Raw genomic sequence first — 21,839 nt, forward strand, 5'->3', positions numbered from 1 at the left:
TCATGAACTGAGTCATTAATTGGACTGAGTATCTTAATTCTTAACCCTAAAATAGCCGATCAGAGCCATTTTTTGGTTCTATTTGATATTGCGGTTCAACCATGCTTTTAAAAACTTTTGAGATTTTATTTTTTAACTTCAAATTGATTTTTCTATAGTGTTTTTTTTTAATTGTTTTGATATACTGATATCAAAAATAAATTTTAAAAAATAAAAAAAATATTATTTTATTATTTTTTTAATTAAAAAACATTTTAAAAAATAACTTATACCAAACAGTTGGCCCAGCAATGTATCCGCAGTTATCTTGACCGTCAGATCACTCATCAATCTCACAAAGATCATGACATCTATGCAGCGATGGGCCACAACTTTACCGTAGATTATATTAATACTACTTATGAATCTCACAAACATCAGTCCCCTCTAAAGTCTAAACTCCACACGAAATTCACACGCTCAGAGCATCCTCTCTCTCCCCTCTAAATTCCACACGAAATTCACACACACACCCACACACCCACACACACAATCTCCCCTTGCAAAGCATAGTTATTAAATCAGCGTATAATTCTAGCCTAACCTCAATAAATAAGATATATTAATTCATAGTTATTAAATCTAATCTAGTATTAATCAGGCTCCACAAGTTCATCCGGCTCAATCCAAAAATTATACTTGAGATAATATCTCACATAGAAAATTTTTAAAATAATACATATGAATATATGCTATAAAAAATATAAAATATAATATAGTTATCCCACGATGAAAAATTAAAAAATAATTAATATAAATATAAGCTATAAAAAAATATGAAGTGTAGTATATTTAAGAAACAATTCATGTGGATATATATTATAAAAAAATATAAAGTGTAGTATAATTATTCCACATTGAAAAATTAAGAAATAATTCATGTGGATGTAGCTATATATAATTATCATAAATAAAAAAAATTAAAAAACAATGCATATAGATAAAAACTATATAAAAAAAGTGAATGTAAATTATAAAAACAAATGTGAAGTGTGGTATACTTATCTCACATTAAGAAGTTAAGAAACAATTCATGTGAATATAAACTGTATATAATTATCTTATATTGAAAAGTTAAGAAACAATCAAAACAATCAGTATAGATTTAGGCTATGAAAAAAGATATGTGAGGCCAAGTATTCATATTAATTTTGTATTTTTTAAAATTCATTAATAAAATAAAAAATATATATATAAAAAAAATTAGTCTCACTCAAGTTATACAATGTCATATAGGTTTTAAGTTGACTAAACAAGTCATTCAAGTTTGATCGAGCCAATTAAAAATTTAAATTTTTATGATTTAAAACCCGATCAAACCCCTAGATTGCCCATTCTGAGATCAACCCACCGGCCCGGGTTTCATAATAATGCATTTAACATCCATCTCTACCTTTCAATTCCCCATTGCCAACAATCCCGCATCCATACTCCATCTGATCATCTGCTACCCCACCCACATTCCTCATTTTGCTGATTAGCTGGCCCCACATTACTCTCCACCGTCCGATTACACCCGATTTCCATCTAAACATTATCACATACAATCCCTCTGCCCCCCCCTCTCTGTTAAAGACTTCAACTCATTCACATCTCACACGCTCACCTCTCTCTCGGTGTGTAGACGAGATTTTGCTAATCAAGAAGAGGGATCACAACCACGTATGTCGAGTCTACTCGGAGCTAACTCAGCACCGAGTCTCGAAAGAATCTTTATCTAATTTATCAAGATCGTCTGTTTAAGTATCATCAGGTCTTTCAATCTTCTTCTTTTCACATTTCTCTTCATAATTTGCTCCGTTTTAGCTTAAATTATTTTTAATTTTGTTTTTTTTAATTTTTCCTATTTGATTACTGTAAAATCCATTAGTTCAAAGTTGCAGTCTCGGTGACCTTTAACTAGGGTTTCCTTGGTGCAAGTAAATTGGGATTTTTTTTTTAATTTGGGGTTTTTAGATTTGGGTTTTTTATTAATTCATGGGACTTCTTATCTGGGTTTGTGTAATTTGTGGTGAATTGTGGATTTTATGATATGCTTCTCGAAATTTGTGGGTTTGATTGTTGGTACTGTGAAGGGAGGGATTTTATCTGGGTTTGTGGAATTGGTGATATAGTTAACTTGGTTCTTATTTTGTGAGAAAGTTGATATTTTAATCTGACTCTGTAGTGTTTTTGTTAATTTTAGGGTTTTTGATCTGGAATTGTTGAATTTGGGATGGATGAGGAGACATCTGATACTATGAATCTTGATTTGAATCTCGGTCCTGGTCCTGAGGCTGAATCAGAATTAGAAGCACCTAATGATGCAGTGAATTTGGATGATTGGGTTGATGACCCTATTGTGAGAATTAGGGAAGCTGTCAGATTTAGGGCTCGACAACACAGGAGATGGAGACAATTTCAACTTCCACTACAAAGTCAAAGCCTTTCGGTGGAACTGAATCAACTGATGGGTAATCCTGGCCATGTGGGCACATTACAGGCTGGTGAGGGAAGTGTTGCTGCTGAAGAAAGAACAAATGAAGCACCTAAATTGTGCGAAAATAACAATGTTTTTTTGGAAGATGAGGTGTCAGAGAAAAAGGATGATGTTGAGAAGACCAGTGACATTGATGGGAGCTTCTTTGATTGCAATATTTGTTTGGATTTGGCTACAGACCCTGTTGTTACTTGCTGTGGTCACTTGTTTTGTTGGCCATGCCTCTACCAGTGGTTGCATGTTCATTCAGATGCGAAAGAATGCCCAGTTTGCAAGGGAGAGGTGACCATGAAAAATGTGACCCCAATTTACGGCCGTGGATGTACCACCCGCGAGCCAGTAGAGGATACGAATCTGGAGATCCCTATTAGGCCTCATGCACGGCGGGTTGAGAGTTTGAGACAAACTGCTTCAAGGCATCTTTACAGCTTCCCAGTGGAGGAGATGCTTCGGCGACTTGGAAGTAGACTTGATTTCGCTCAGGATTTGTCTCTGCCACAGGACTCAAATGGTTCCCGTGGAGCTGCTGATCGGACCCAATCCCTTCTGAATAGGATTATGACATATAGGGGAATGCGAGCTGAGCAAAATCCTATCGGACCTCCTGATGAGATAGTGGATTTAACTCAGACCAGCCCAAGTAGCCCTGTGGGAGGGCATGCACGTCGGCTTCATGACATAGTAGATTTAATACATTCTGGCACAGCCAGCACAGAGACAGGATCTGCTCGTCGGGCAAATGTGCTGCTACCTCGAAGATCACACCCACACTCTCAAAGATCTTCATCCCACACTGCATTTTCTCCTTTGAATTCAACTGAAGGGTTAGTTGAAACATATTTCCGAACCCATACCATAGGGAGGAATCACGAGCAGCCCCAGCCTGTTGATGATAGGGATTCTTTCTCAAGCATTGCTGCTGTTATAAACTCGGAGAGTCAAATGGACACTGCTGCGGAAATTGATTCTCCGGTCTCCCTGTCGACTTCTTCTTCCAGAAGAAGAAATAATGCTTCGAGAGTCTCTGATGTGGACAGTGGGGACTCTCGTGCACCTAGAAGGCGGAGATTGATTTAGGAAGATAGAATCCATCTAATTATTCTCATCCTCCGGGAAGTAGCCCTAGATGCAACCTTGAAACCCATATGTAAGTGCTACCTGATTATAGTGCTTTCACTTCGTAAAGTTTTCGCCTTCTGCCACAGTTTTGGACTTTTCATAAGGTGATTATAGATCTTCCAATGCTTTGCTGCTCCTTGTACTTTGTATGAGATATTGCTGTTCTCATTTTAAAAGCTTGTGCTTCCAATATCTATGGAAAGGTAAATTTGTAACGGAGCAAGTACGCCGATTTATCACCTCCCATTGTACATAAAGCTTCTTATTGATGGAAAACTGTTAGATTTTCCAATATTAATTTTGTTGCCATAGTACGAGGCTATTTAGTTATTGTTCCTCCCAGCGACAAGGTTCTTTCTAACTAATATAGGGAAATCACGAAAAGCGATATTTTGTATGGCTGTTTGTAGCAAAGTGGTCAAGGTTTCGATTTTCTACAGAAACTACATAGGTTTCTGCTCTTCCATCCGGCCTGTCACTACTACATAGGTTTCTGCTCTTCCATCCGGCCTGTCACTCAAGTGACAAGCCCCTTTCATCCCTCTTCTGCTTCCAGCTATTCAATTAGCACAGAAGAAATTGGTAAATGGTATTGCAATTATCATTCTAAATTAAGTTTATAAAAAAATATGATTTTCCTTGGAATAATAAAACGTCTTGAACTGCATTTTGTGAAAAGTCAAGAATACGGCAACAGCTTTGGGTTCTCTTGTTTAACTTCTGCTGGTGTTCTGCGACCCGACAAGAAACACATCTCACATCTTTAAAGTCCATGCTTTTGGAAGCATGTATGTGATTTTAATATGGCCCGCGTACAGTGCGGTTGCGTCTTTTTGTACAATGTGGCTGTGATTATGCTACAGCATAAAAATTCAATTTAGAGAATGTTATCATCATCACTATTTTTTTTTTTTACTTTGTTGGTTTTACAAGTTTATTTCATTTCAAATTGTTCCGAGAACTGCGACTAATTGTGTCGCTGTCATTTTTTCACTGGTTGGATGTAAACACGCGATACCATGTAGATTAACTAGCTTATTCAATCTTTGGACGTTATGTTTGAACTCTCTAAGCATTCCCTGCCATCATAGAACACTAAAGAAGTGCTTAGTAATTGATTGATTTTGGCAGTAGCCAGATACTGATCTGAATGCGGCTGCCCGATGATGCATGCTTGTTCCCCTTACGTGGTTGAAGACTTGGAGAGGATTACAATAAAGCCACAGTCTGCTCTCATCTGAATATAATGCTTCCGACTACATCAAAATGGTTTTCCTATTTCGTTTGTGAAGTTCTCGATCGTCAAAGCGTGTGCTGCTGCATAACTTGTGAAGAAGCTAAGGAAAAGGAAAAGGTGACATGAGTATGGAAAACCAAATAGCAAAGGCCCACAACTTAGTGGAGTCCATTTATGATAAGACTTTCTGACTCCTAGCACTGCTCAGTCCATGTCATGTTCTAATAATCCTTATTGCTTATGACTAGTGGGTGTGGCCTTAATCACCGTTGTGCTTGCGCCTGGTGGGCTTCTTCTTCTTTTCCCCAGAATTATCATGTTCATGGTGGATCTGATATCCGTCAATCAAGATGGCCTTGCATATATTTTTTTAACCATGTAGTCCCACATGGAAGTTTAATTAGATGACTCATCTATAATATTAAGTGTGTATGCCATTGTATTGTAAAGTAATTTTAAGAGTATTTTTCAATTTAAAATGTATTAAAATAATACTTTTTTTAGTTTTTTACATCAACACATTAAAATTATCCAAAAATACCTAAAATAATATTAAGTTTTTTTTTTATTCAAAAAACACTTTGATAGGCAGGATATAACACAAAAAACAGACATGGAAGTAATGAGATAGTGTCATAGTGATCATACCTGCTGGGTGCTTTTGGTCAGTGGCAAGCGCTTCTTTGATATTTAGACGATTTAGGATTTCTAGGGCATATGATTTAGATTGTTAAAGTATATGGCATCAGTAAATCAGTAATCATTGTGTTTAAAACACGTTCGGCTTGGACGATACCAGCTGATTTACCAAAAGCCAGTAATCTAATCATGCCAGAATTAAGATCCAGCTATCATCTACCTAGTCCAACAAAACCCTAGCAAATGCTGCACACGTGAGAGGTAGAGCTCAAAGCTTAAATCCACAGTACAGTTTTCCGGTCAAACAAAACCGTTTATGATCATGAAGGGCTACCTTGTCACAAACCCATGATTCTTCGTGGAGATGAGATGAAGAAAACTTACATTACGTGGTCCAACCAGTGTTGAACCTGATCAACATGATGACTACGAGAAAAAAATGAACATGATGCGTATGGTGATACATTTAGATATATATTAGGATCATGCCATGATGGTGGTGGTGGAAGTACAAAAGACTGTAAAGCCTGAGGGAAATTAAAAGGGGAAAAATGGAAGAAAACATGATTGGGAAATGCGAAGGCTATGATTGAGCACACGAGAGAGAGTAGCAGGCTTCAAGCCATTGATCCTGTTGTTCCATATCCTGTGATGAATAGTAAAACTCATCATTCTGTAGGTTGGGTAGCTGCATGCCTCGTTTATATTCTCCATAATGAATTCAGTTTTTAATTTACCATCACTATGATTATGTCCATCCAACCCTGGTATGACCAAGGTATGCTCATAGTTCCCATAATTGATGAGGACGAAGACCTGCAATTATCTAAGAGCAATTCATTGACAAATTTGGATGGCTATGTAGGCACTTTAGCTTGCAAGTGGATCTGGTGAGTTTCCACCAAAAATAAAATACACAAATCATCTAGCAATTTATAGAAAAGATCACCTCCACAATCTTTGGATGAACAAGAGAAGTTTATAAGAGTGAAGTTGGAAATAATTGGAGATTTTGTCATAAATTGGCCTTCCAAAATAATCATGAACTTGAAGATTGGTGGACTTCCAAGTTCTATTTATTCTAAAATGGATTAGAATAATGACTCCATTGAACTAGCTATTGTTCTTCCTGATGCTCTGCTACCCTTTATTTTTTTTCCCCTAGAATGACATGCCAGTTGCCCATACGGCAGTTTGTGCACAAACATTAGTAGAAGTGTTTTCATCAATGTAATTAAACTTGGTTTTTCTACGTTAAATAATCTATTTAATCCAAAAGTTTAAATGGTTAAGTAAGATTTTAAGATATAATTTATATTATACTCTAACATATTTCATCAAGTGAAAGTCATTTAACCTTAAAACTTGCACAGGCTCACATTATCTTGTGCTTAATTTTTATCAAATAAATAGGGATAATGATATTCAAACTCATGATTGTTTGATCATCAAGACTCTGATATCATGTCAAAGAATCAATTCAACCCAAAAGTTTAAACTTTTACGTAAAGTTTTAATATATGATTTATAGTATTCTCTAACATTCTTGATAAGTCAACTTAATGATTCATTAACTTCTTGGTTGGGTTAGGTTTCAAATTAAACAAGTGGATCAACCTGTAATTTGATTAACCCGATCAAAACTTGGTTTGATTTTTTTTTTAAATGATGATATTTTAATTTTTTTTAAAATGATGTTATTTTAAATTAACACATGTGATTTAGATTAATTCACTCAACCTATAATTTAATCTTAAGTCGTTTAATAACTTTGGTTTTAATAATCTTCCTATTCTTTTTTTTTTTTTATCATACATTAAACATGTGATTGATAATAATGAGAAGTTTTGGACTCTTGTGAACTTTTAAAATTAACCAAATTGTAATCATGAAGTCTCACCCTCTTTGTCATCATACTCTTAAATTGTCATCAGCAAAATGGTCCTCCTGTTCGTTGAGTCCCCAAGAGACTAAAAAGAAATGTAACAATTATTATAAGTGTATCATTACCCTTATCATCATTCGTGTAAAATGCAATTTTTAGGGTATGCTGTCCGTTCCTTTCCCAGCATAATACAGCATCCCAGGAAGAGGAGAGGGACATGGGATGATGGTGTTATAATTTTGATGATTATAATAATGAAAGAAAGCATGACAAAGTCTTAATAATGATGTCTGAAAGCGAACAAAGATCGATCCTTCCATTTCCAGGGTTGCATGCTAAGGTGTCTTTCTGGTTCTCATCTTGGTAATCATAAAATAACAATCATTTGCTTAACCTAATGCTCTTTTAGCTTAGGTCTAGGCAAAGTCTGCTATCATCTTAGTCTTATTGTGCCGCTACTCCATGATGATGCTTTAATTTCTTTTGACCTTTAATTGTTGAGATATACTCTTTTAATTATAAATGGTTGATCGATTCAAACTTTAGTCAAAGATATCTTAACTGTAAATTTTATAATTCTATTTCCTGTTTTTTTTTAATTATTGCTACACCCTTGCATCAGGGCTTTATGTTCTTCTAAAACGGTTTAATATTGCTTGTGGTGTGCCAATTAAGTAAAATCCATTTATTTTGAAATTTGTATAAATTCATAAGTATTTTATATTTAATTTTTTAAATATTAATAGGAGAATAATGAATGTGATGACATTAAAACTCTGATAGGATATGTTATACAATAATATTAATCAAAGAGTTATGAAATTTAAACTAAAAAAACAAACTTAATTACAGATTAAATTTGATAAAGTTTAGACTTGTATCAATAACAGGTCATCTTAAACAAGTAATAACATATTAAAGAAGTAGGCTTGAACAATTTCAAGCAAATGACAGGAACATAGATGATGAAAAAAATGTTTTAAAGAATTTATATGTTGCAGGATCCTTAGAATAAAGAATGAAATATGGTGATTGAGTGACTACTAAAAATTACTTTAAACTTCTCTATTTTAAAAAGAATGCAAGGTAAAAGAACACAATAGTAACAAATTCAACATATCAACAATAATAATTATTTTATAATTGAATAGGATCTTCAAAACTTATTTATCAATAAGCTTATAATCTCTGTAATACCTTATGAATGATTTTATATAATTATCAATTAATAAAGTAATAATAATTTGATAAATTAATTAATATTAACACTCATGATGCATTTGACTCCTTAAATAAACAAATCAAATAATTTTTCTTTTAATAAGCTACATTGTTTAAACTCTATTTTGGTACATAATTGTGAGTTTGTGTATATTCTACAATTTTTATATTAATATTTTTAATATAAACAATATACATGATATCATTTGGCATTTTTAATGGAAATTTATCTAGTCAAATTATTTAAAAACTATTCTTTATACAAAAAGATTGGGGATTGAAAAAAAAAATTGATTCAATACTAAAACTTCAGGAGAGACATCAATGTAATAATAACCTTAAATAGACAAGCGGAATCCATCCTAAACCTTATTTAGACTACTCAATCGAAAATAACCAAATATAGAATAAGTTATGACAAAAAAAAATTAATTGATATTAGAAGTGCAGATCACTCCACCTGTCCCATCTTATACCTAATCAAGTTAAGTTGCTTTCCATGATTATTAAAGAATTTAATATGATAACTAGACTATAACAGAACACGTAATTATTACAATAACCTTGTTTGTTTACTACAAAAATAAAATAATATATATATATATATATATATTTTTTTTTAAAAAGGTAGTTTTTAAAAAAAATATATTCTTGAAAAGTAAATTATTTTTTGATATTTGATAATATCATGAAAAATAAATTGAAAAACATTTTCCAGTGTTTGGCTATGTTATAAAAAATAAGTTGGAAAATAAATTGTTAATATTTTTTCAAGTTTATTAAAATAACAAGAAACAAATCTTACAAATTAAAAAGTTAAATAAAATTAAAATTAAAAAAAATCTAATTTTATAAAGTATCTCAAATAAAATAATTAACAATCAAAATAATAGAGATCAAATCTAACAGATAAAAAAATTGAAAGATGATGACATTAAAAAAATTACAATTTCATAAATTATTTTAAATAAAACAAATAACAATCACTAAATTTGATAGATAAAAAATTTTAATTAAAAAAATTAAGAGAAAAACAAATAACAATTATAAAAATAAAAATTTAATATAAAAATCAAATTTTAAACGATGAAATTGAAAAAAAATTTCAAAACAAAATATATAGCAATCAAAAGTTTTTGGATCAAATTTGATATAATCAGCAAATAACATGATATTTCTAATTTTTTTATAATTTCTAGAAAGTATTTTCCGTCTAAAATAAAAAGAAAACATTTTTCTAAAAACTACATCAATTTTTTTTTTATTAAAACATGTTTTTCATTGATTAATTTTTCTAATGACAAACAAACATAAAAAAAATTTGTAAACTAATTTCTAGCAAACCATTTTCCATAAAATAAACAATACCTAAACCTACCTTTTAGATTACAATTATCCATCTGGCATCATGATATGTTAGTTTTTCAATGAATATAGTATAAATTGAATTTTTATTTATATTTAAATTCAAAATAAAATAACAACAATGTGATATAATACCTTCTAAAAACCAATATGATCATATAACAAAACAATTAATTAACTAAAAAAAGTCTTAATTAATACGCAAAAATTGATATTAAAATATATTTTCATATCCAATAAAAACAATTAGCTAAAAGACTTAATAAATATTTTTGAAGAATGCTAAAATTCAAATAGAAAAAATGAATTATTTTAACCCAGAATAGAAATTTTAATAAAGTATAAACACCAATTTTATTTTATTTTTTTGTTATCGAAGCTGTTAATAGTCTAGTTTGTGTGTTTTGAAGTAACCATATCAGATTAATTACTCAGGTTAAAGCATATTATTTTTAATTAAAGATTTAGGTATTCATTTACTGAAAGAGTTAAATTGAGTACAATTTTTTTTAATGTTTACTTGCTAAAAGTTCAGGTACACTAAAGTCTAAACTCTTCTAATTATTGAAATATTTACTTATAAACTAACCTTATGGTAATTAAAGTCAACTATTTTTTAGCCCTTTTCTCCATTTTCATAAAGAACTCGCCCCTTTTTTTTTTCTTTTTTTTCAAATTCACCTTCTATTTTTTTTATGAAATCAGAAAGAAGAAATGGTCATTCCGACTTGCATAAAAAGGAACGAAAGACTACGCAACCCCTCACAAATACAAGGCTGACAAAGGAGGTGCAGAGAAATCATCATTGCAAAACTTGACTGCCCTGACATTATAGATGTTTCAATGGCTCCTACTCCCATGTCGTATACTTCCATCGCCGCTAGGACCATCACCGGCAATTAAGGGACCCCTTTTTATGCCTTTTTATTCCTTGGTATCTCCGCCCTAACATGGCAGGTCCTCCCAAATCTTCCGCCATGCTCTCAGTCAGAATCTGCAAATATTACGAACATTAATAACGTTGTTTCATCGGTCAAAGTTACGGAATCATGCGGGTCTTTTACCAAACTACTGTTTGACAAAACTTTAGAGGATGTAAATACAGTTTGTTTTTAGATTTTAAAAATATTTTTATTTTTTAAAAAAAAAAAATTATATATTATTAAATTGATTTAATGTATTAATATCAGAATTAATTTTTTAAAATAATAAAAATATTATTTTAATATACTAGAAAAAAAACACTTTGAAAAACAATCATTACTATACTTTCTAACATCTTATGATATAAAATAAAACGATTTCAATGAAATAACATATTTTTATATAATTATTGTGGTTTTATTAATAAATTGCTACTAAAAATAGTAATTATATTAAATACCAGCTAGCTAATAATAATAGTGGTTATATAACAAAAACCGTATTATTTTTAATACAAGTTGTGTTCTATTTCCTTCTAATGTTCTATGCCTGAAAGGATTTGGTGGTGGTGGAGTGATAACACTGAAAGAACCATCTGTGACTTTGGTACCAATTTCTTCAAGTGCTTTCGCTCTATAAGCCAAGGTGTAGCATTTTCTGTAGGTTTTTTTTTTTTTTAATCAATTCATCAAAACAAAGGCACCGAAACCAGCCACTATTCATAGGCACTCCGCAGATAAACCACAACATCAAATCAATGTTGCATCATATCATCTATAATTGTTGGGTTCTGATCGATTTTTGGAGCAATTAAAGCTTCCAAAACATGTTAGATGAGAGGAACATCTTTCAAGCCTGAGGGTGGTTCAACAACGAGATGTGTAAAGATTGTTACCTATTTTAATGCAGTGATTAAGACTCCTTTTATTGAGAATATTTTTTTTCTTTACTTTGGATATGAAACTACTATTATTTGTATGTGTGGCCTTTATTAGTTTACGTTCACAAGTAGGGGACTGCTGCTGGGAGGTCTCTGGACCCGGCGAAGTTTATCTGCTGCAATGAGTTGACAGCATAATTGGATCAGATTTTTGAGTTCAATGGTGAAAGAGTTGCTCCTATCAAAGATTGGCTGATTGTTTTTACTGACGATGAGCGAGGGTGATATGATGCTTGTAGGAGATGATCGCTGGCTGTAAGAACTCAAACTTGGGTCTTATTATTTTTGTTTGAACACGAATTGATCAACAAATCTCATTCACTATCTTCGTCCTTGAATGATACAAGACTTCGGTACCAATTGCTTTGATCTGTCCTTGAATGATATAAGCCAAGCTGTAGTATTTTTTTTTTTTAATTAAAACTGTTATTTAAAATAATAATTTTAATTAAAACTATTATTATAGTGGTTATATTAAAATCATGACTTTAAATAATAATTTTATTTAAAAATGTGATTCGTTATTAATGGCGGTAGTGTTAAAATATGTTATTTTTTCAATATTTTTTCAATAGATATCATTCCCTTAAAATTTTCAATATGTCAATTTTTCAAAAATATTCGAATCAATGAAATGCAATGTAATGTAATGTGGACATGATGCGTGGCAATGAAATCCTTATTTTTTATGCTAACTGTTAAAAGAAATTAACCATAATATTTCTAATTATCAATTGTTTTTTCCTCTTAATTGTAAAATGATATTTGAACTTAAAATCTTTTTGAAAAAGACGTGGATGAAAATTAAACTACAAACCTATTGAATTCATTACCAAATGATGTTCAAAAATTGAATATACTTAGGTATAAGTTTTTGATGATTGGATAGCGGGTTTAATCATATGTTCTTGCTATTTTATTTATTCTCTATATCTAAGGAAGATGGTAGCTTGATGTAAAAGTATAATATTTATAAATCAGTTCTCTTTTAGTGATTTGAAAAGTCTTTGGATTTTTAAGTCAATATTTTTATAGAAAGAGTGCAATAAATATACAAAAAAACATTAAATTTAAAAAACAAGGTTGTTTGTTCTTATTTTTGTATGTAAGAAATACTCTAATTAATTAAATAGTTTTATGTGTATATGGTAAGAATAAAAAAATTAAAATCACATTCCTTGGATGATTCAAGGAATATTTATAGCTCTTGAATCTTGTCTTTTTGTTTGAATAAGAGAGATGAAAAGTCATTTTATCCTTGTAACATTAATGAAAAACAAATATCTCTTACATATGCATTAATGAGAGAGATATATACCTTGTACAAATATTAATGAGGACTCTTGAATCTTGTCCTTTTGCTTGAATGAAAGGGATGAAAAGTCATTTCATCCTTGCAATATTAACGAGAGACAAATATCTCTTACATATGCATTAATGAGAGAGATATATAACTTGCACAAATATTCATGAGGAACAAATATCATTGACAAATATATTAATGGAAGACAAATATCTTTTACACATGTATTAATAAGATGAAAATGTGGTAGGTCATAAGACACTCTTATACACCTAGAGATGTAGATAGACTACAAACTTGCGAAGTAAGTCTCAACTTTGTATGAAATAAGTAAAAGAATATCAAACTTTCTAAGGATGAGATGCACATAGTCCATTGGCACTTTGGATACAAGTTAAAAAGCCTAGGTCAGACAATGCCCCGCACTAGGCTTAGGTCGCGCGATATGGTCTAAGGGCGCCAAGATGTGGGCTTGGTGCTAGGCCTAAACCCATGACCAGGGCCAAAAATGCTTTAGGATGCACGCCCAACATTAGGCCCATATTATGAGCCTGGACCTAAACCTATTTTCAGACCTCTCTAGGGTCTGGGTTATCATTAAAATGGGCTTGAGCCAACAAAAAGTTACTTGAAAAAATAATAATAAATCTTGGTTCATCACCAAATATTATGTAGTACTTTAGGAAAAAAAGCTAATATAACAAATATGATGTTTATATTTTTTTTGTTTTATTTTCATATTTTTCTCAAGTCTTTCAAATATTTTTTTGATAGGTGGTGGTTAGTTGTCTATAAAGTCTATATAGTAGGGGTGAATTTTTGGATGGACAAGTAATTTTTCTTAGTGGTAGCATGTTTAACATTAATCCTAACAAATTGTGGTGATGTGACCTTATGTATCATGCTAATAGTGATTGTAAGCAGTGTGTGGGGTTGAGAGTGGTGGAAGATGGCAATGTGAGATGTTGAAATTTCATGATATATTAAAGGTGTTTGTGGCAATAACATGAAAATTATGTTAGGTGTGGGTTTAGTCAAGTTGTTAGATGTTTTAGGTATTACCCTCTAGTTGGTAAAGGTCATTGTCTGTTTAGAGTGGATTTTTTTTTTTAAAAAAAAGCTACTCTTGGTGTCCTGGTTGAATATTAAAGTTTGGGATTGAAAATATTGGAGTGATTGTGGTGATTTTGGCTGAATATAGATTATTAATGTATAGCAGCATGGATATCACAAATAGAGGAAGGAGCAACAGTAAAGAATATGGTGAGCTGAGAGAGCGGTGATAGAACGAGCTTTCATTAAGGTTTCAAGTTTCCCTTCTTTTGCCTTTTTTTACTTCATATGAAGTCTAAAGCTCTCTATTTATTTTGGTAACTCATGAGTGATATAGTTATAGGAATGGTATAGTGGGCACCCCATCTCTTATGATTGATGGTGATGGAAGTGAAGATTTTCATCTTTGTTAGGTATGTTATTGCACTAAAGTTTTGTCTTTTATTATAAAAAATACTTAGATTTTGTTTTTTAGGTGTCATTAGCTATTTGACCTGTGCCTGTCGCATGTCATAATTTTTTTTTAAAAATTGATATGTAGACTTTTTCAACGTGTTTTTTATATAAAAGAATTCTAAGTGTAAATTTAAAAGCTTATGCAAACATCTAATTTAATAAATTGATATTCTTCTGTATAAATAAATAAATAAATAAACAAAATCATTAATGGTAACTAAAAGCAAAATTGAAAAAAATCAAGAGATAGATGTAAATCAAGATATTTGATATCGTAATATAGAACATTTATCTAGTTGTGTTTACTAAAATTAATTTTTTATTCAATCAAATAAAAATAAAAATAAAAATAAAAATAAAAATAAACACACAAATAAAACTAGTTGAATAAAATAAAAGAGGAAAAGAATATTATGTGAGGCTCAATGTATAAGAAATATTACCTAAAAATAAATATTTTTTATTTTAAAAAATAAAGTTCATCAATATAAAATATAAAACAAATTATAGATGAATAAGAATAATATTTCTGAAAATCAAATAGATACAAAATTATTTTAAAAAAACCTTTATTAAAAAAAGCTAAATAAACAAAATGAAAAATCATAGAGGAGAGATAGTAATTGAAATATAAATTAAAAAATTTATTTAAAAAGTATCAGTTAAAATAAAAACCAAAATTACAATAAAAAATAAAAAAAAATACAATGATGCGCAAACACTTTTAAAATAAATAAGAAAAACAAACAACATGGGTTACAAGCTCAATTGAATTTAAAAATTTAGTTATATTTAATTAGATGATGATAAAATAGGCAACGATAACAAACAGATAAAATTTTTATAAAAAAGGATAATGATAACATGAAAACAAAAGTTGAAAGTATGAAATTTGATAAAAAAAAAAAAAAGACAAAAAAGCACTCGAGTTAACTTGAGTTAGCGTGATAGATATGTAATCTGGGTAATAAGGGGCAAATCAACCCTTATTAATTTGCAAAACTCATGGTCTAGGTCACAAAACCAAAATAACACGATTAAAAAATTGAAGAAAATCACAAAGCCAATCTTTTTTTAAAAAAAAAATAATGTCTAAAGATGAAATCAAAAAATAAAACGTGAAAAAAAAAGATATCAATCCATGTTAACTTTTTAAACCCGTTTCATTAGATCAAAATAATTGATAAAGGAGTTGATGAGATAGGATGCGCTCTAGCCAACAATGCGCTCAATTTATGTTGTGGTAGACTTTAGAATGCCAGGGAAGCTTAACATCTCAAAGCAGCCCTTAGCAAAAGATGAAATTGCTTGTCATGAACAGGAACACGTGGTTAGGAAGGTAGGTATATCCATGAGCGATCCAGGCTCTCCCACAAGCGTTATAGATGAGTTTACGAACGAGCTAGGAAATTTTAGTGTTGACTTATATACGAGTGTTATAGGTCTATCTTCGAGTTGGGGTGATGCAAACTTATCCTGAGATGATTTTAAAAAGTAGTTAAATTATATGTTTTAATGTTGTAAAAAATCATGAATTTATTTTAAATTTAACAAAATATATATAAATTTTCATTGTGGTTAATTATAAATTGTTAATTGTTAATTTTGCGTAAAGTGTGTTTATTTTTTTTAATTATGTTGAGGCAATGGATTGTATATTATGTTTTTAAATTGTGAATCGTAAGTTTTTATATCTTTAATATTTTTCTAAATATTTTTAAATTATATAATGTTTTAAAAAATATCTTTTGTTACTATGAAAAAAAAAAAAAAAAGAAGACTCAAAACCCAAGGCGGAGAAGAAGAACCCCACGCACAATTACAATCACTTCACAATAATTTCAGTATGAGCTGCTATTCAAAATGAAGGACCCCACAACATGGACAGGAGTCTACCGATAATAATAAAAACAAAACGAAACGAAAGCCCTGATAAGATCCGATGTGCGAATGATTGCTGCTGTGAAGATTGTCTCCTTAAGACGACGCACTGTGTCCCCATCAAATTTGGACCTCCCAACACCCTCCATTATCCACCATGATTGGTCCTCTCTCCTCCTCCCTCCTCCTCCTCCTCCACCTCCTCCCTCTCTCTCGTGACATTAATTTGTCTCACCACAACCCATTCTTCATCATTACTCCGCTCACACTTTACTCACGTGACTTTCATTCCCTGTCATTACGTTCTCACGTAAGTTAGCAAGCATGGTGTACATGTCAGTTGTTACACATATTGGTGTAATAAATGTTGACACCTAACAAAAACTAATGATGATGATGATTTAAATGTAATATAAGTAATTTTTTAAAAAATTAATTTCAATTCAAGGTCCAATTTATTTTATAGAGGTTTTAATTTTATTAATAGTCCTATTGACAATGGCGGATTTAAGGGGGCTAGCAACGGCAGGGTCCCTTTGCAAGATTTTTTTTTCCAGCCCTCTTTCAATAAATTAGGTTTTTAATCTTAAAAATAGAAAATTATAAATTTTGGCCCTCTTAATTTTTTTCTCTAATTTGGTCCTCCCAAACTAAAATTCCTAGCTTCATCCTTGCCTATAATGTTTCAATTATAAATAAAAACTAAAAAAAATGAGAAATTCACAGTTCTCCAAAACATAATGCACCGTGGACGGGAACAATTAATTCATCATCTCTTTTTTACCCATAAAAAAAAATGCCATGAGGATGAGGGCATAGATTATCTTTTTAATGGGAGCATTTTGATATTTTTAAATTGATCAGGGTAAGACAGGTATTTACCTTTAAAATAACACTACAAATAATCATAAATACCCTTAAAGTTAGAGCATTTTTTGATGTCATTTAAGGGTAGATTTATATTTTTACTTGTAGAATGCAATGTAAAGTTACCAATCTAGCTTTATAAACCAAAAAAACTTTGGTTGGCTAGGAGGGGTGCTTGCATCTTATCATTTGTATTTGTACAGTAAAAATATTTCATTGCTCTTGGGTTTTAGTTTTTTATGCCTTAGATTTGAAGGTATTTTTGTTATTGTACTATATATATATATATATATTTTGTTATTAGGTAAAGTGAGGATTAACTTTGTCTTTTAACAAATTAAAGGGATTTAAAAAAATATTGGCGCGCGTTGGCACATGTCAACGCGTCACTGCTCTGTCGTCTTTGCACGGCGCATGCGGTTGATTCCGACAACTAAAAAACAAAGCTCCTTCATGTAGAAATGGTGCGTGTAGAAAACAGAGCTCCGGTTTGGCTTCGATGTACATTTTTTTTTTTTCCTCTCTCTCCCTCAATTCTTGTGCCCTGCCCTGCATCCTTTTGCAGTTGAATTTAAACTAACTCAACAAGCTTTTTTGGTTGTGCGTGATGTCCACATTCGAGTGGTGACGGGTCTCTAATGAAATCGCCCTACGGCGTAGCGCGGTTTCCTAGTCTAGTCACAATCCATTACTTCTTTCATTAGAAAATTGTTACTCAAACTAATAAAATAAAAAAAAATATTATTTCTATATTTTTAAAATTTAATTAAATACAACTATTTTTAAATAATTCAATAAGATCAAAATAGCCAAATTGTATCATATACATCATTTATAACTCTTTTAGAATAATTTATTAAGATTAAATATTTTACAAAGATCCAAATAATATAATATACATCATTTATTATTTTAAAATATAAGAAAAAAAATTAGAGTTATCATTTTATGTGCATTAAAAGTAAATAAATTAGAAAAACTAAAAAAAGACTAGAACCTTAAATCTATGGTTAATACTCTCTTTTTTCGTTTGATTTTCATTTTGATGCATATTCTATTAACTTCTTAATTATTTATCCTTATGATTTTAAATATAAATGAATGCGTGGCACCATCTGTATTTTCAATTGGAAGCTGTGGCTAGAAGATTTAATTTCATCCATTATTTTAATAGGTATCTATTTAATCAAATTTTTAAAGTTTAGGGACTGAAAATACTTTGTTGTATTTGTTTAGGTAAATATTTTTAAAGGATGAAGTAAATTGATTCATAGTTTAAACATGGATAAAATCGAAACCTCTGAGAGAAAAACCGTTGGAGGTGAATTAAAACCAACTCTTTTAAGAAGAGGAAGGTGGGAAATCTGTATGCAGGAAAACCGTGTCTGTAATTAATTTGATCAAATATAAATCATGCTGTACTTTCCCAGTTGATTGCCACAAATTTATTTTGTTTTGATGTGGCAATGGTAATTATAAGTTTGTTTGAAAACCACAGCGGAATCCAGAGCACTGAATGATGTTCAATCAAGCTTCATGTCTTAGTGACAATGGCTATTTGACCGACCCAAGGGAGACTCTGCAGTCCAATACACATGGAGCTACGGTGAGCAATCGGTGACTATAGATATGTTGTAAAGGTTAAAGCATCCATGCCCACGAGTGAGACATTTCCCTTAAACAAGTCTCACGTCCTCGTGGCTACTAGCTAGGGTTCAATTAAATATTACAGCAAAGTGCTCGATTAGGGGCGATAAGTTTGAGAAATTTCCTCGATCACGACTCGTGGGAGAGTAAAGAATTGTTATTATATGCAGACATACATGAAAAATATGAAAATTAAACCAAGAGAACGGCCTCCCCAAGATTATGGCCACTTTCAAGGAAAAGGACCCCAAAAATCTTGTGGTAGAGAGGGTATGGATTACCAAAATTTGCATAATCTTCGCAAGAAATGATTATATTCCTTGATATAATTCAAAAGTTGGTCATTGACTTCTTCATAGATAATATCCAACTCATTCGACAAATAATGTTTCAAGAAACTATTTTCTTGGAATCCAATAGTGCTTGTAAATAGGGATTGGTGGGGGAACATGATCGATTGTGTTGCTACTTAATTCCATTGTTGGATATGGTTTTTTAGCCTATCGATCTAGCTAGCAAGTTATTTACAACACAGCAATAAAATTGATGGCGACCTCTGCATTTTTCTACCCCGTTGCCATACATGATTGGGAGGATAAAATGATTCGAGTTTAAAGATACTATAATATCATGATGCTAGATGCCCATTAAGCTTCACTATCAGCTCCCCTCGTGTTCCTACAATATGTGCAAGGAGAATCTACAATTAACAATGCTATTAGATGTTCTTAATTCCATATTTTAGTTCAGATTCAGGAGTTCCTCGAGTGATTAACCTAGCTACCAAATTGGCAATGCATAGATTAGATAAAATATAAAAACTTGTTTATACACGCGTCGGCGCGTAGAGTATTGAATCAAAATAAATTAAATTAAATAAACAAATACTAAAAATTATACCTGTGCATGGGGCTAAGTAATAGTACTAGATAAGTAGCTCGTGTTATACTGTGAGTCGGGCTAAATTTTTTTAAAAGTAAAAAAAGAAAGTTCAGACCATCATGATAAACTCTTTGATAATGTCATTAAACTCGGCTTAGGGACTAACCTTCAAACTACTTTTTCAAAATTATTAGACTAGTGATAAATAAATAAATAAATATATATATATATATATATATATAGATTGCTTAGTTTGTCATAATATATTAAGGCATGTTGAACAAAAAAGTAGTCTCAGAAAACATTAATGTTTATAGAAGTTTAAATCTATAAGTACGCGAAATAAAATAAAAAACTCATGTCAAAGATGCTTTCATACAAATATAAAAATAAATTTCTAACATACATACTAAGCATATAATCAAACTTGCAATTAATATCAAATCAAAGTCTTAACATGCATGTTAATAATATAAAATATCCATGTTTAAATTAAAACAAAAAATGATACTTACTCGTTAAAGCACTTTAAAGTAATGCAATATTTTTTTATTATGAAGGATGAATCCTTTGTCTTTAAAGCGTTATTACTCCTCACTTGAAGCAACTAGAATTTTTGTAATATGTCCCTCAAGATTTCAAAAAAAAAAATTTAGTTTAGATTTACACTTTTAAACAATATCTTTGAACCAAAGTAAATGAACTCAATAATATCTCAATAAAATAAACATATATAAGTTCAAGATTTGTGAGAGAAATAAAATTTTAAAATGAGAAAGCCACTAAAAATGAGGTGAGTAAGAGTATGTGAAATATGAAAAAAAACTTTGTGTGAAACTTTATATTAACAATTTTTTATAGTGGATTGTGGAAGTTAAAAGTTAAAGAATTGATTTTGGTAACAACCAGAACTAATTTATCAACTTTGATTAGCCATTATAAATTCAGAATTAAATTAGAATGTTTTGGCAATAAATATGAAGTTTTTAAGCAGAGAAAAACTATTCATGTTTGTAGAAAATGCACATGGAAAAGATTGCCCGGGTTCTTATATTCATGGGCTAAGCTGAATAAAACATGTGTTGACAAAAATAATTCTTCACATGCTAAAGAATTTAAAACTCAACACCAAGCCCAAAATTATAATAATAGGTTGGCTAAAAAATAATTTTACAATAAACTCAAACTCAAGTTCAGGCTCAGCTTGAAGCCCGAGCATGAGATAAACTGGTATAAATATGTGTGTGTGTGTGTGATTTTAAGACCAAATCTCACTTTGCTTAGGACCTTTTTCCTTTAGAAGTTTGGTGCTTTTTAGGCTAAATTCTAACTACTTAACTTTCTACTTTATAAATATCAAGAAAGTTTTGTTTCTTTTTATATATATATATATGAATGAGATAGAGTTCTTTTAGACTGTTTTGAGTTTTATCAAAATATGTTGACCAAGAGTTATTTGAGATCAGTTTCTTATTCATCCATAATTTATTTAAAATATGTTAATGTTCTATGTTCAAGAGCTTATGTTTGAAATTAAATCTCAATCAAGTTTTAACCTTAAAAGTGAATGGACTTAACTTTTAATGTGACCTCAAATGCGCTCATTAACCATATTCTTAAATAAAATTTCCAACACAAACCTCGTGATCCCACTCTTTACCTAGCTCAAGCTTCAAATAAAACTGTGTGGGAGTTGTCTTGATATGACCTGGTCAACTTAGTGGGTCTAAAAGTAACTTGGAGGACTGTTGAAAATATGGTTTAACTTTTAAAAAAAATTCAAGATGAACTTTTAAAAAAAAAAAAATAAGATGGTGACATATTGGATTGACCCGAATCATGGATTCCAATATGTTTAATGACATTGATTTTTTTTTTTAAATCTTTTTATCTAATTATATT

General features: G+C 30.8%; 1 protein-coding gene across 1 annotated transcript; it reads left to right on the top strand.

Annotated features, from left to right (window-relative positions):
- The first annotated feature begins 1,587 nt into the window (after positions 1-1,587).
- On the top strand, positions 1,588-3,935 carry LOC7488030 (uncharacterized). Its single transcript, XM_002322692.4, has 2 exons — positions 1,588-1,792; positions 2,225-3,935. The coding sequence occupies exon 2, from the start codon at positions 2,255-2,257 to the stop codon at positions 3,593-3,595; it is 1,341 nt and encodes a 446-aa protein (XP_002322728.4). The 5' UTR covers positions 1,588-1,792; positions 2,225-2,254; the 3' UTR covers positions 3,596-3,935.
- Positions 3,936-21,839: the final 17,904 nt, after the last annotated feature.

Source organism: Populus trichocarpa, chromosome 16 (assembly GCF_000002775.5).
Source record: "Populus trichocarpa isolate Nisqually-1 chromosome 16, P.trichocarpa_v4.1, whole genome shotgun sequence".
NCBI lineage: Eukaryota > Viridiplantae > Streptophyta > Magnoliopsida > Malpighiales > Salicaceae > Populus > Populus trichocarpa.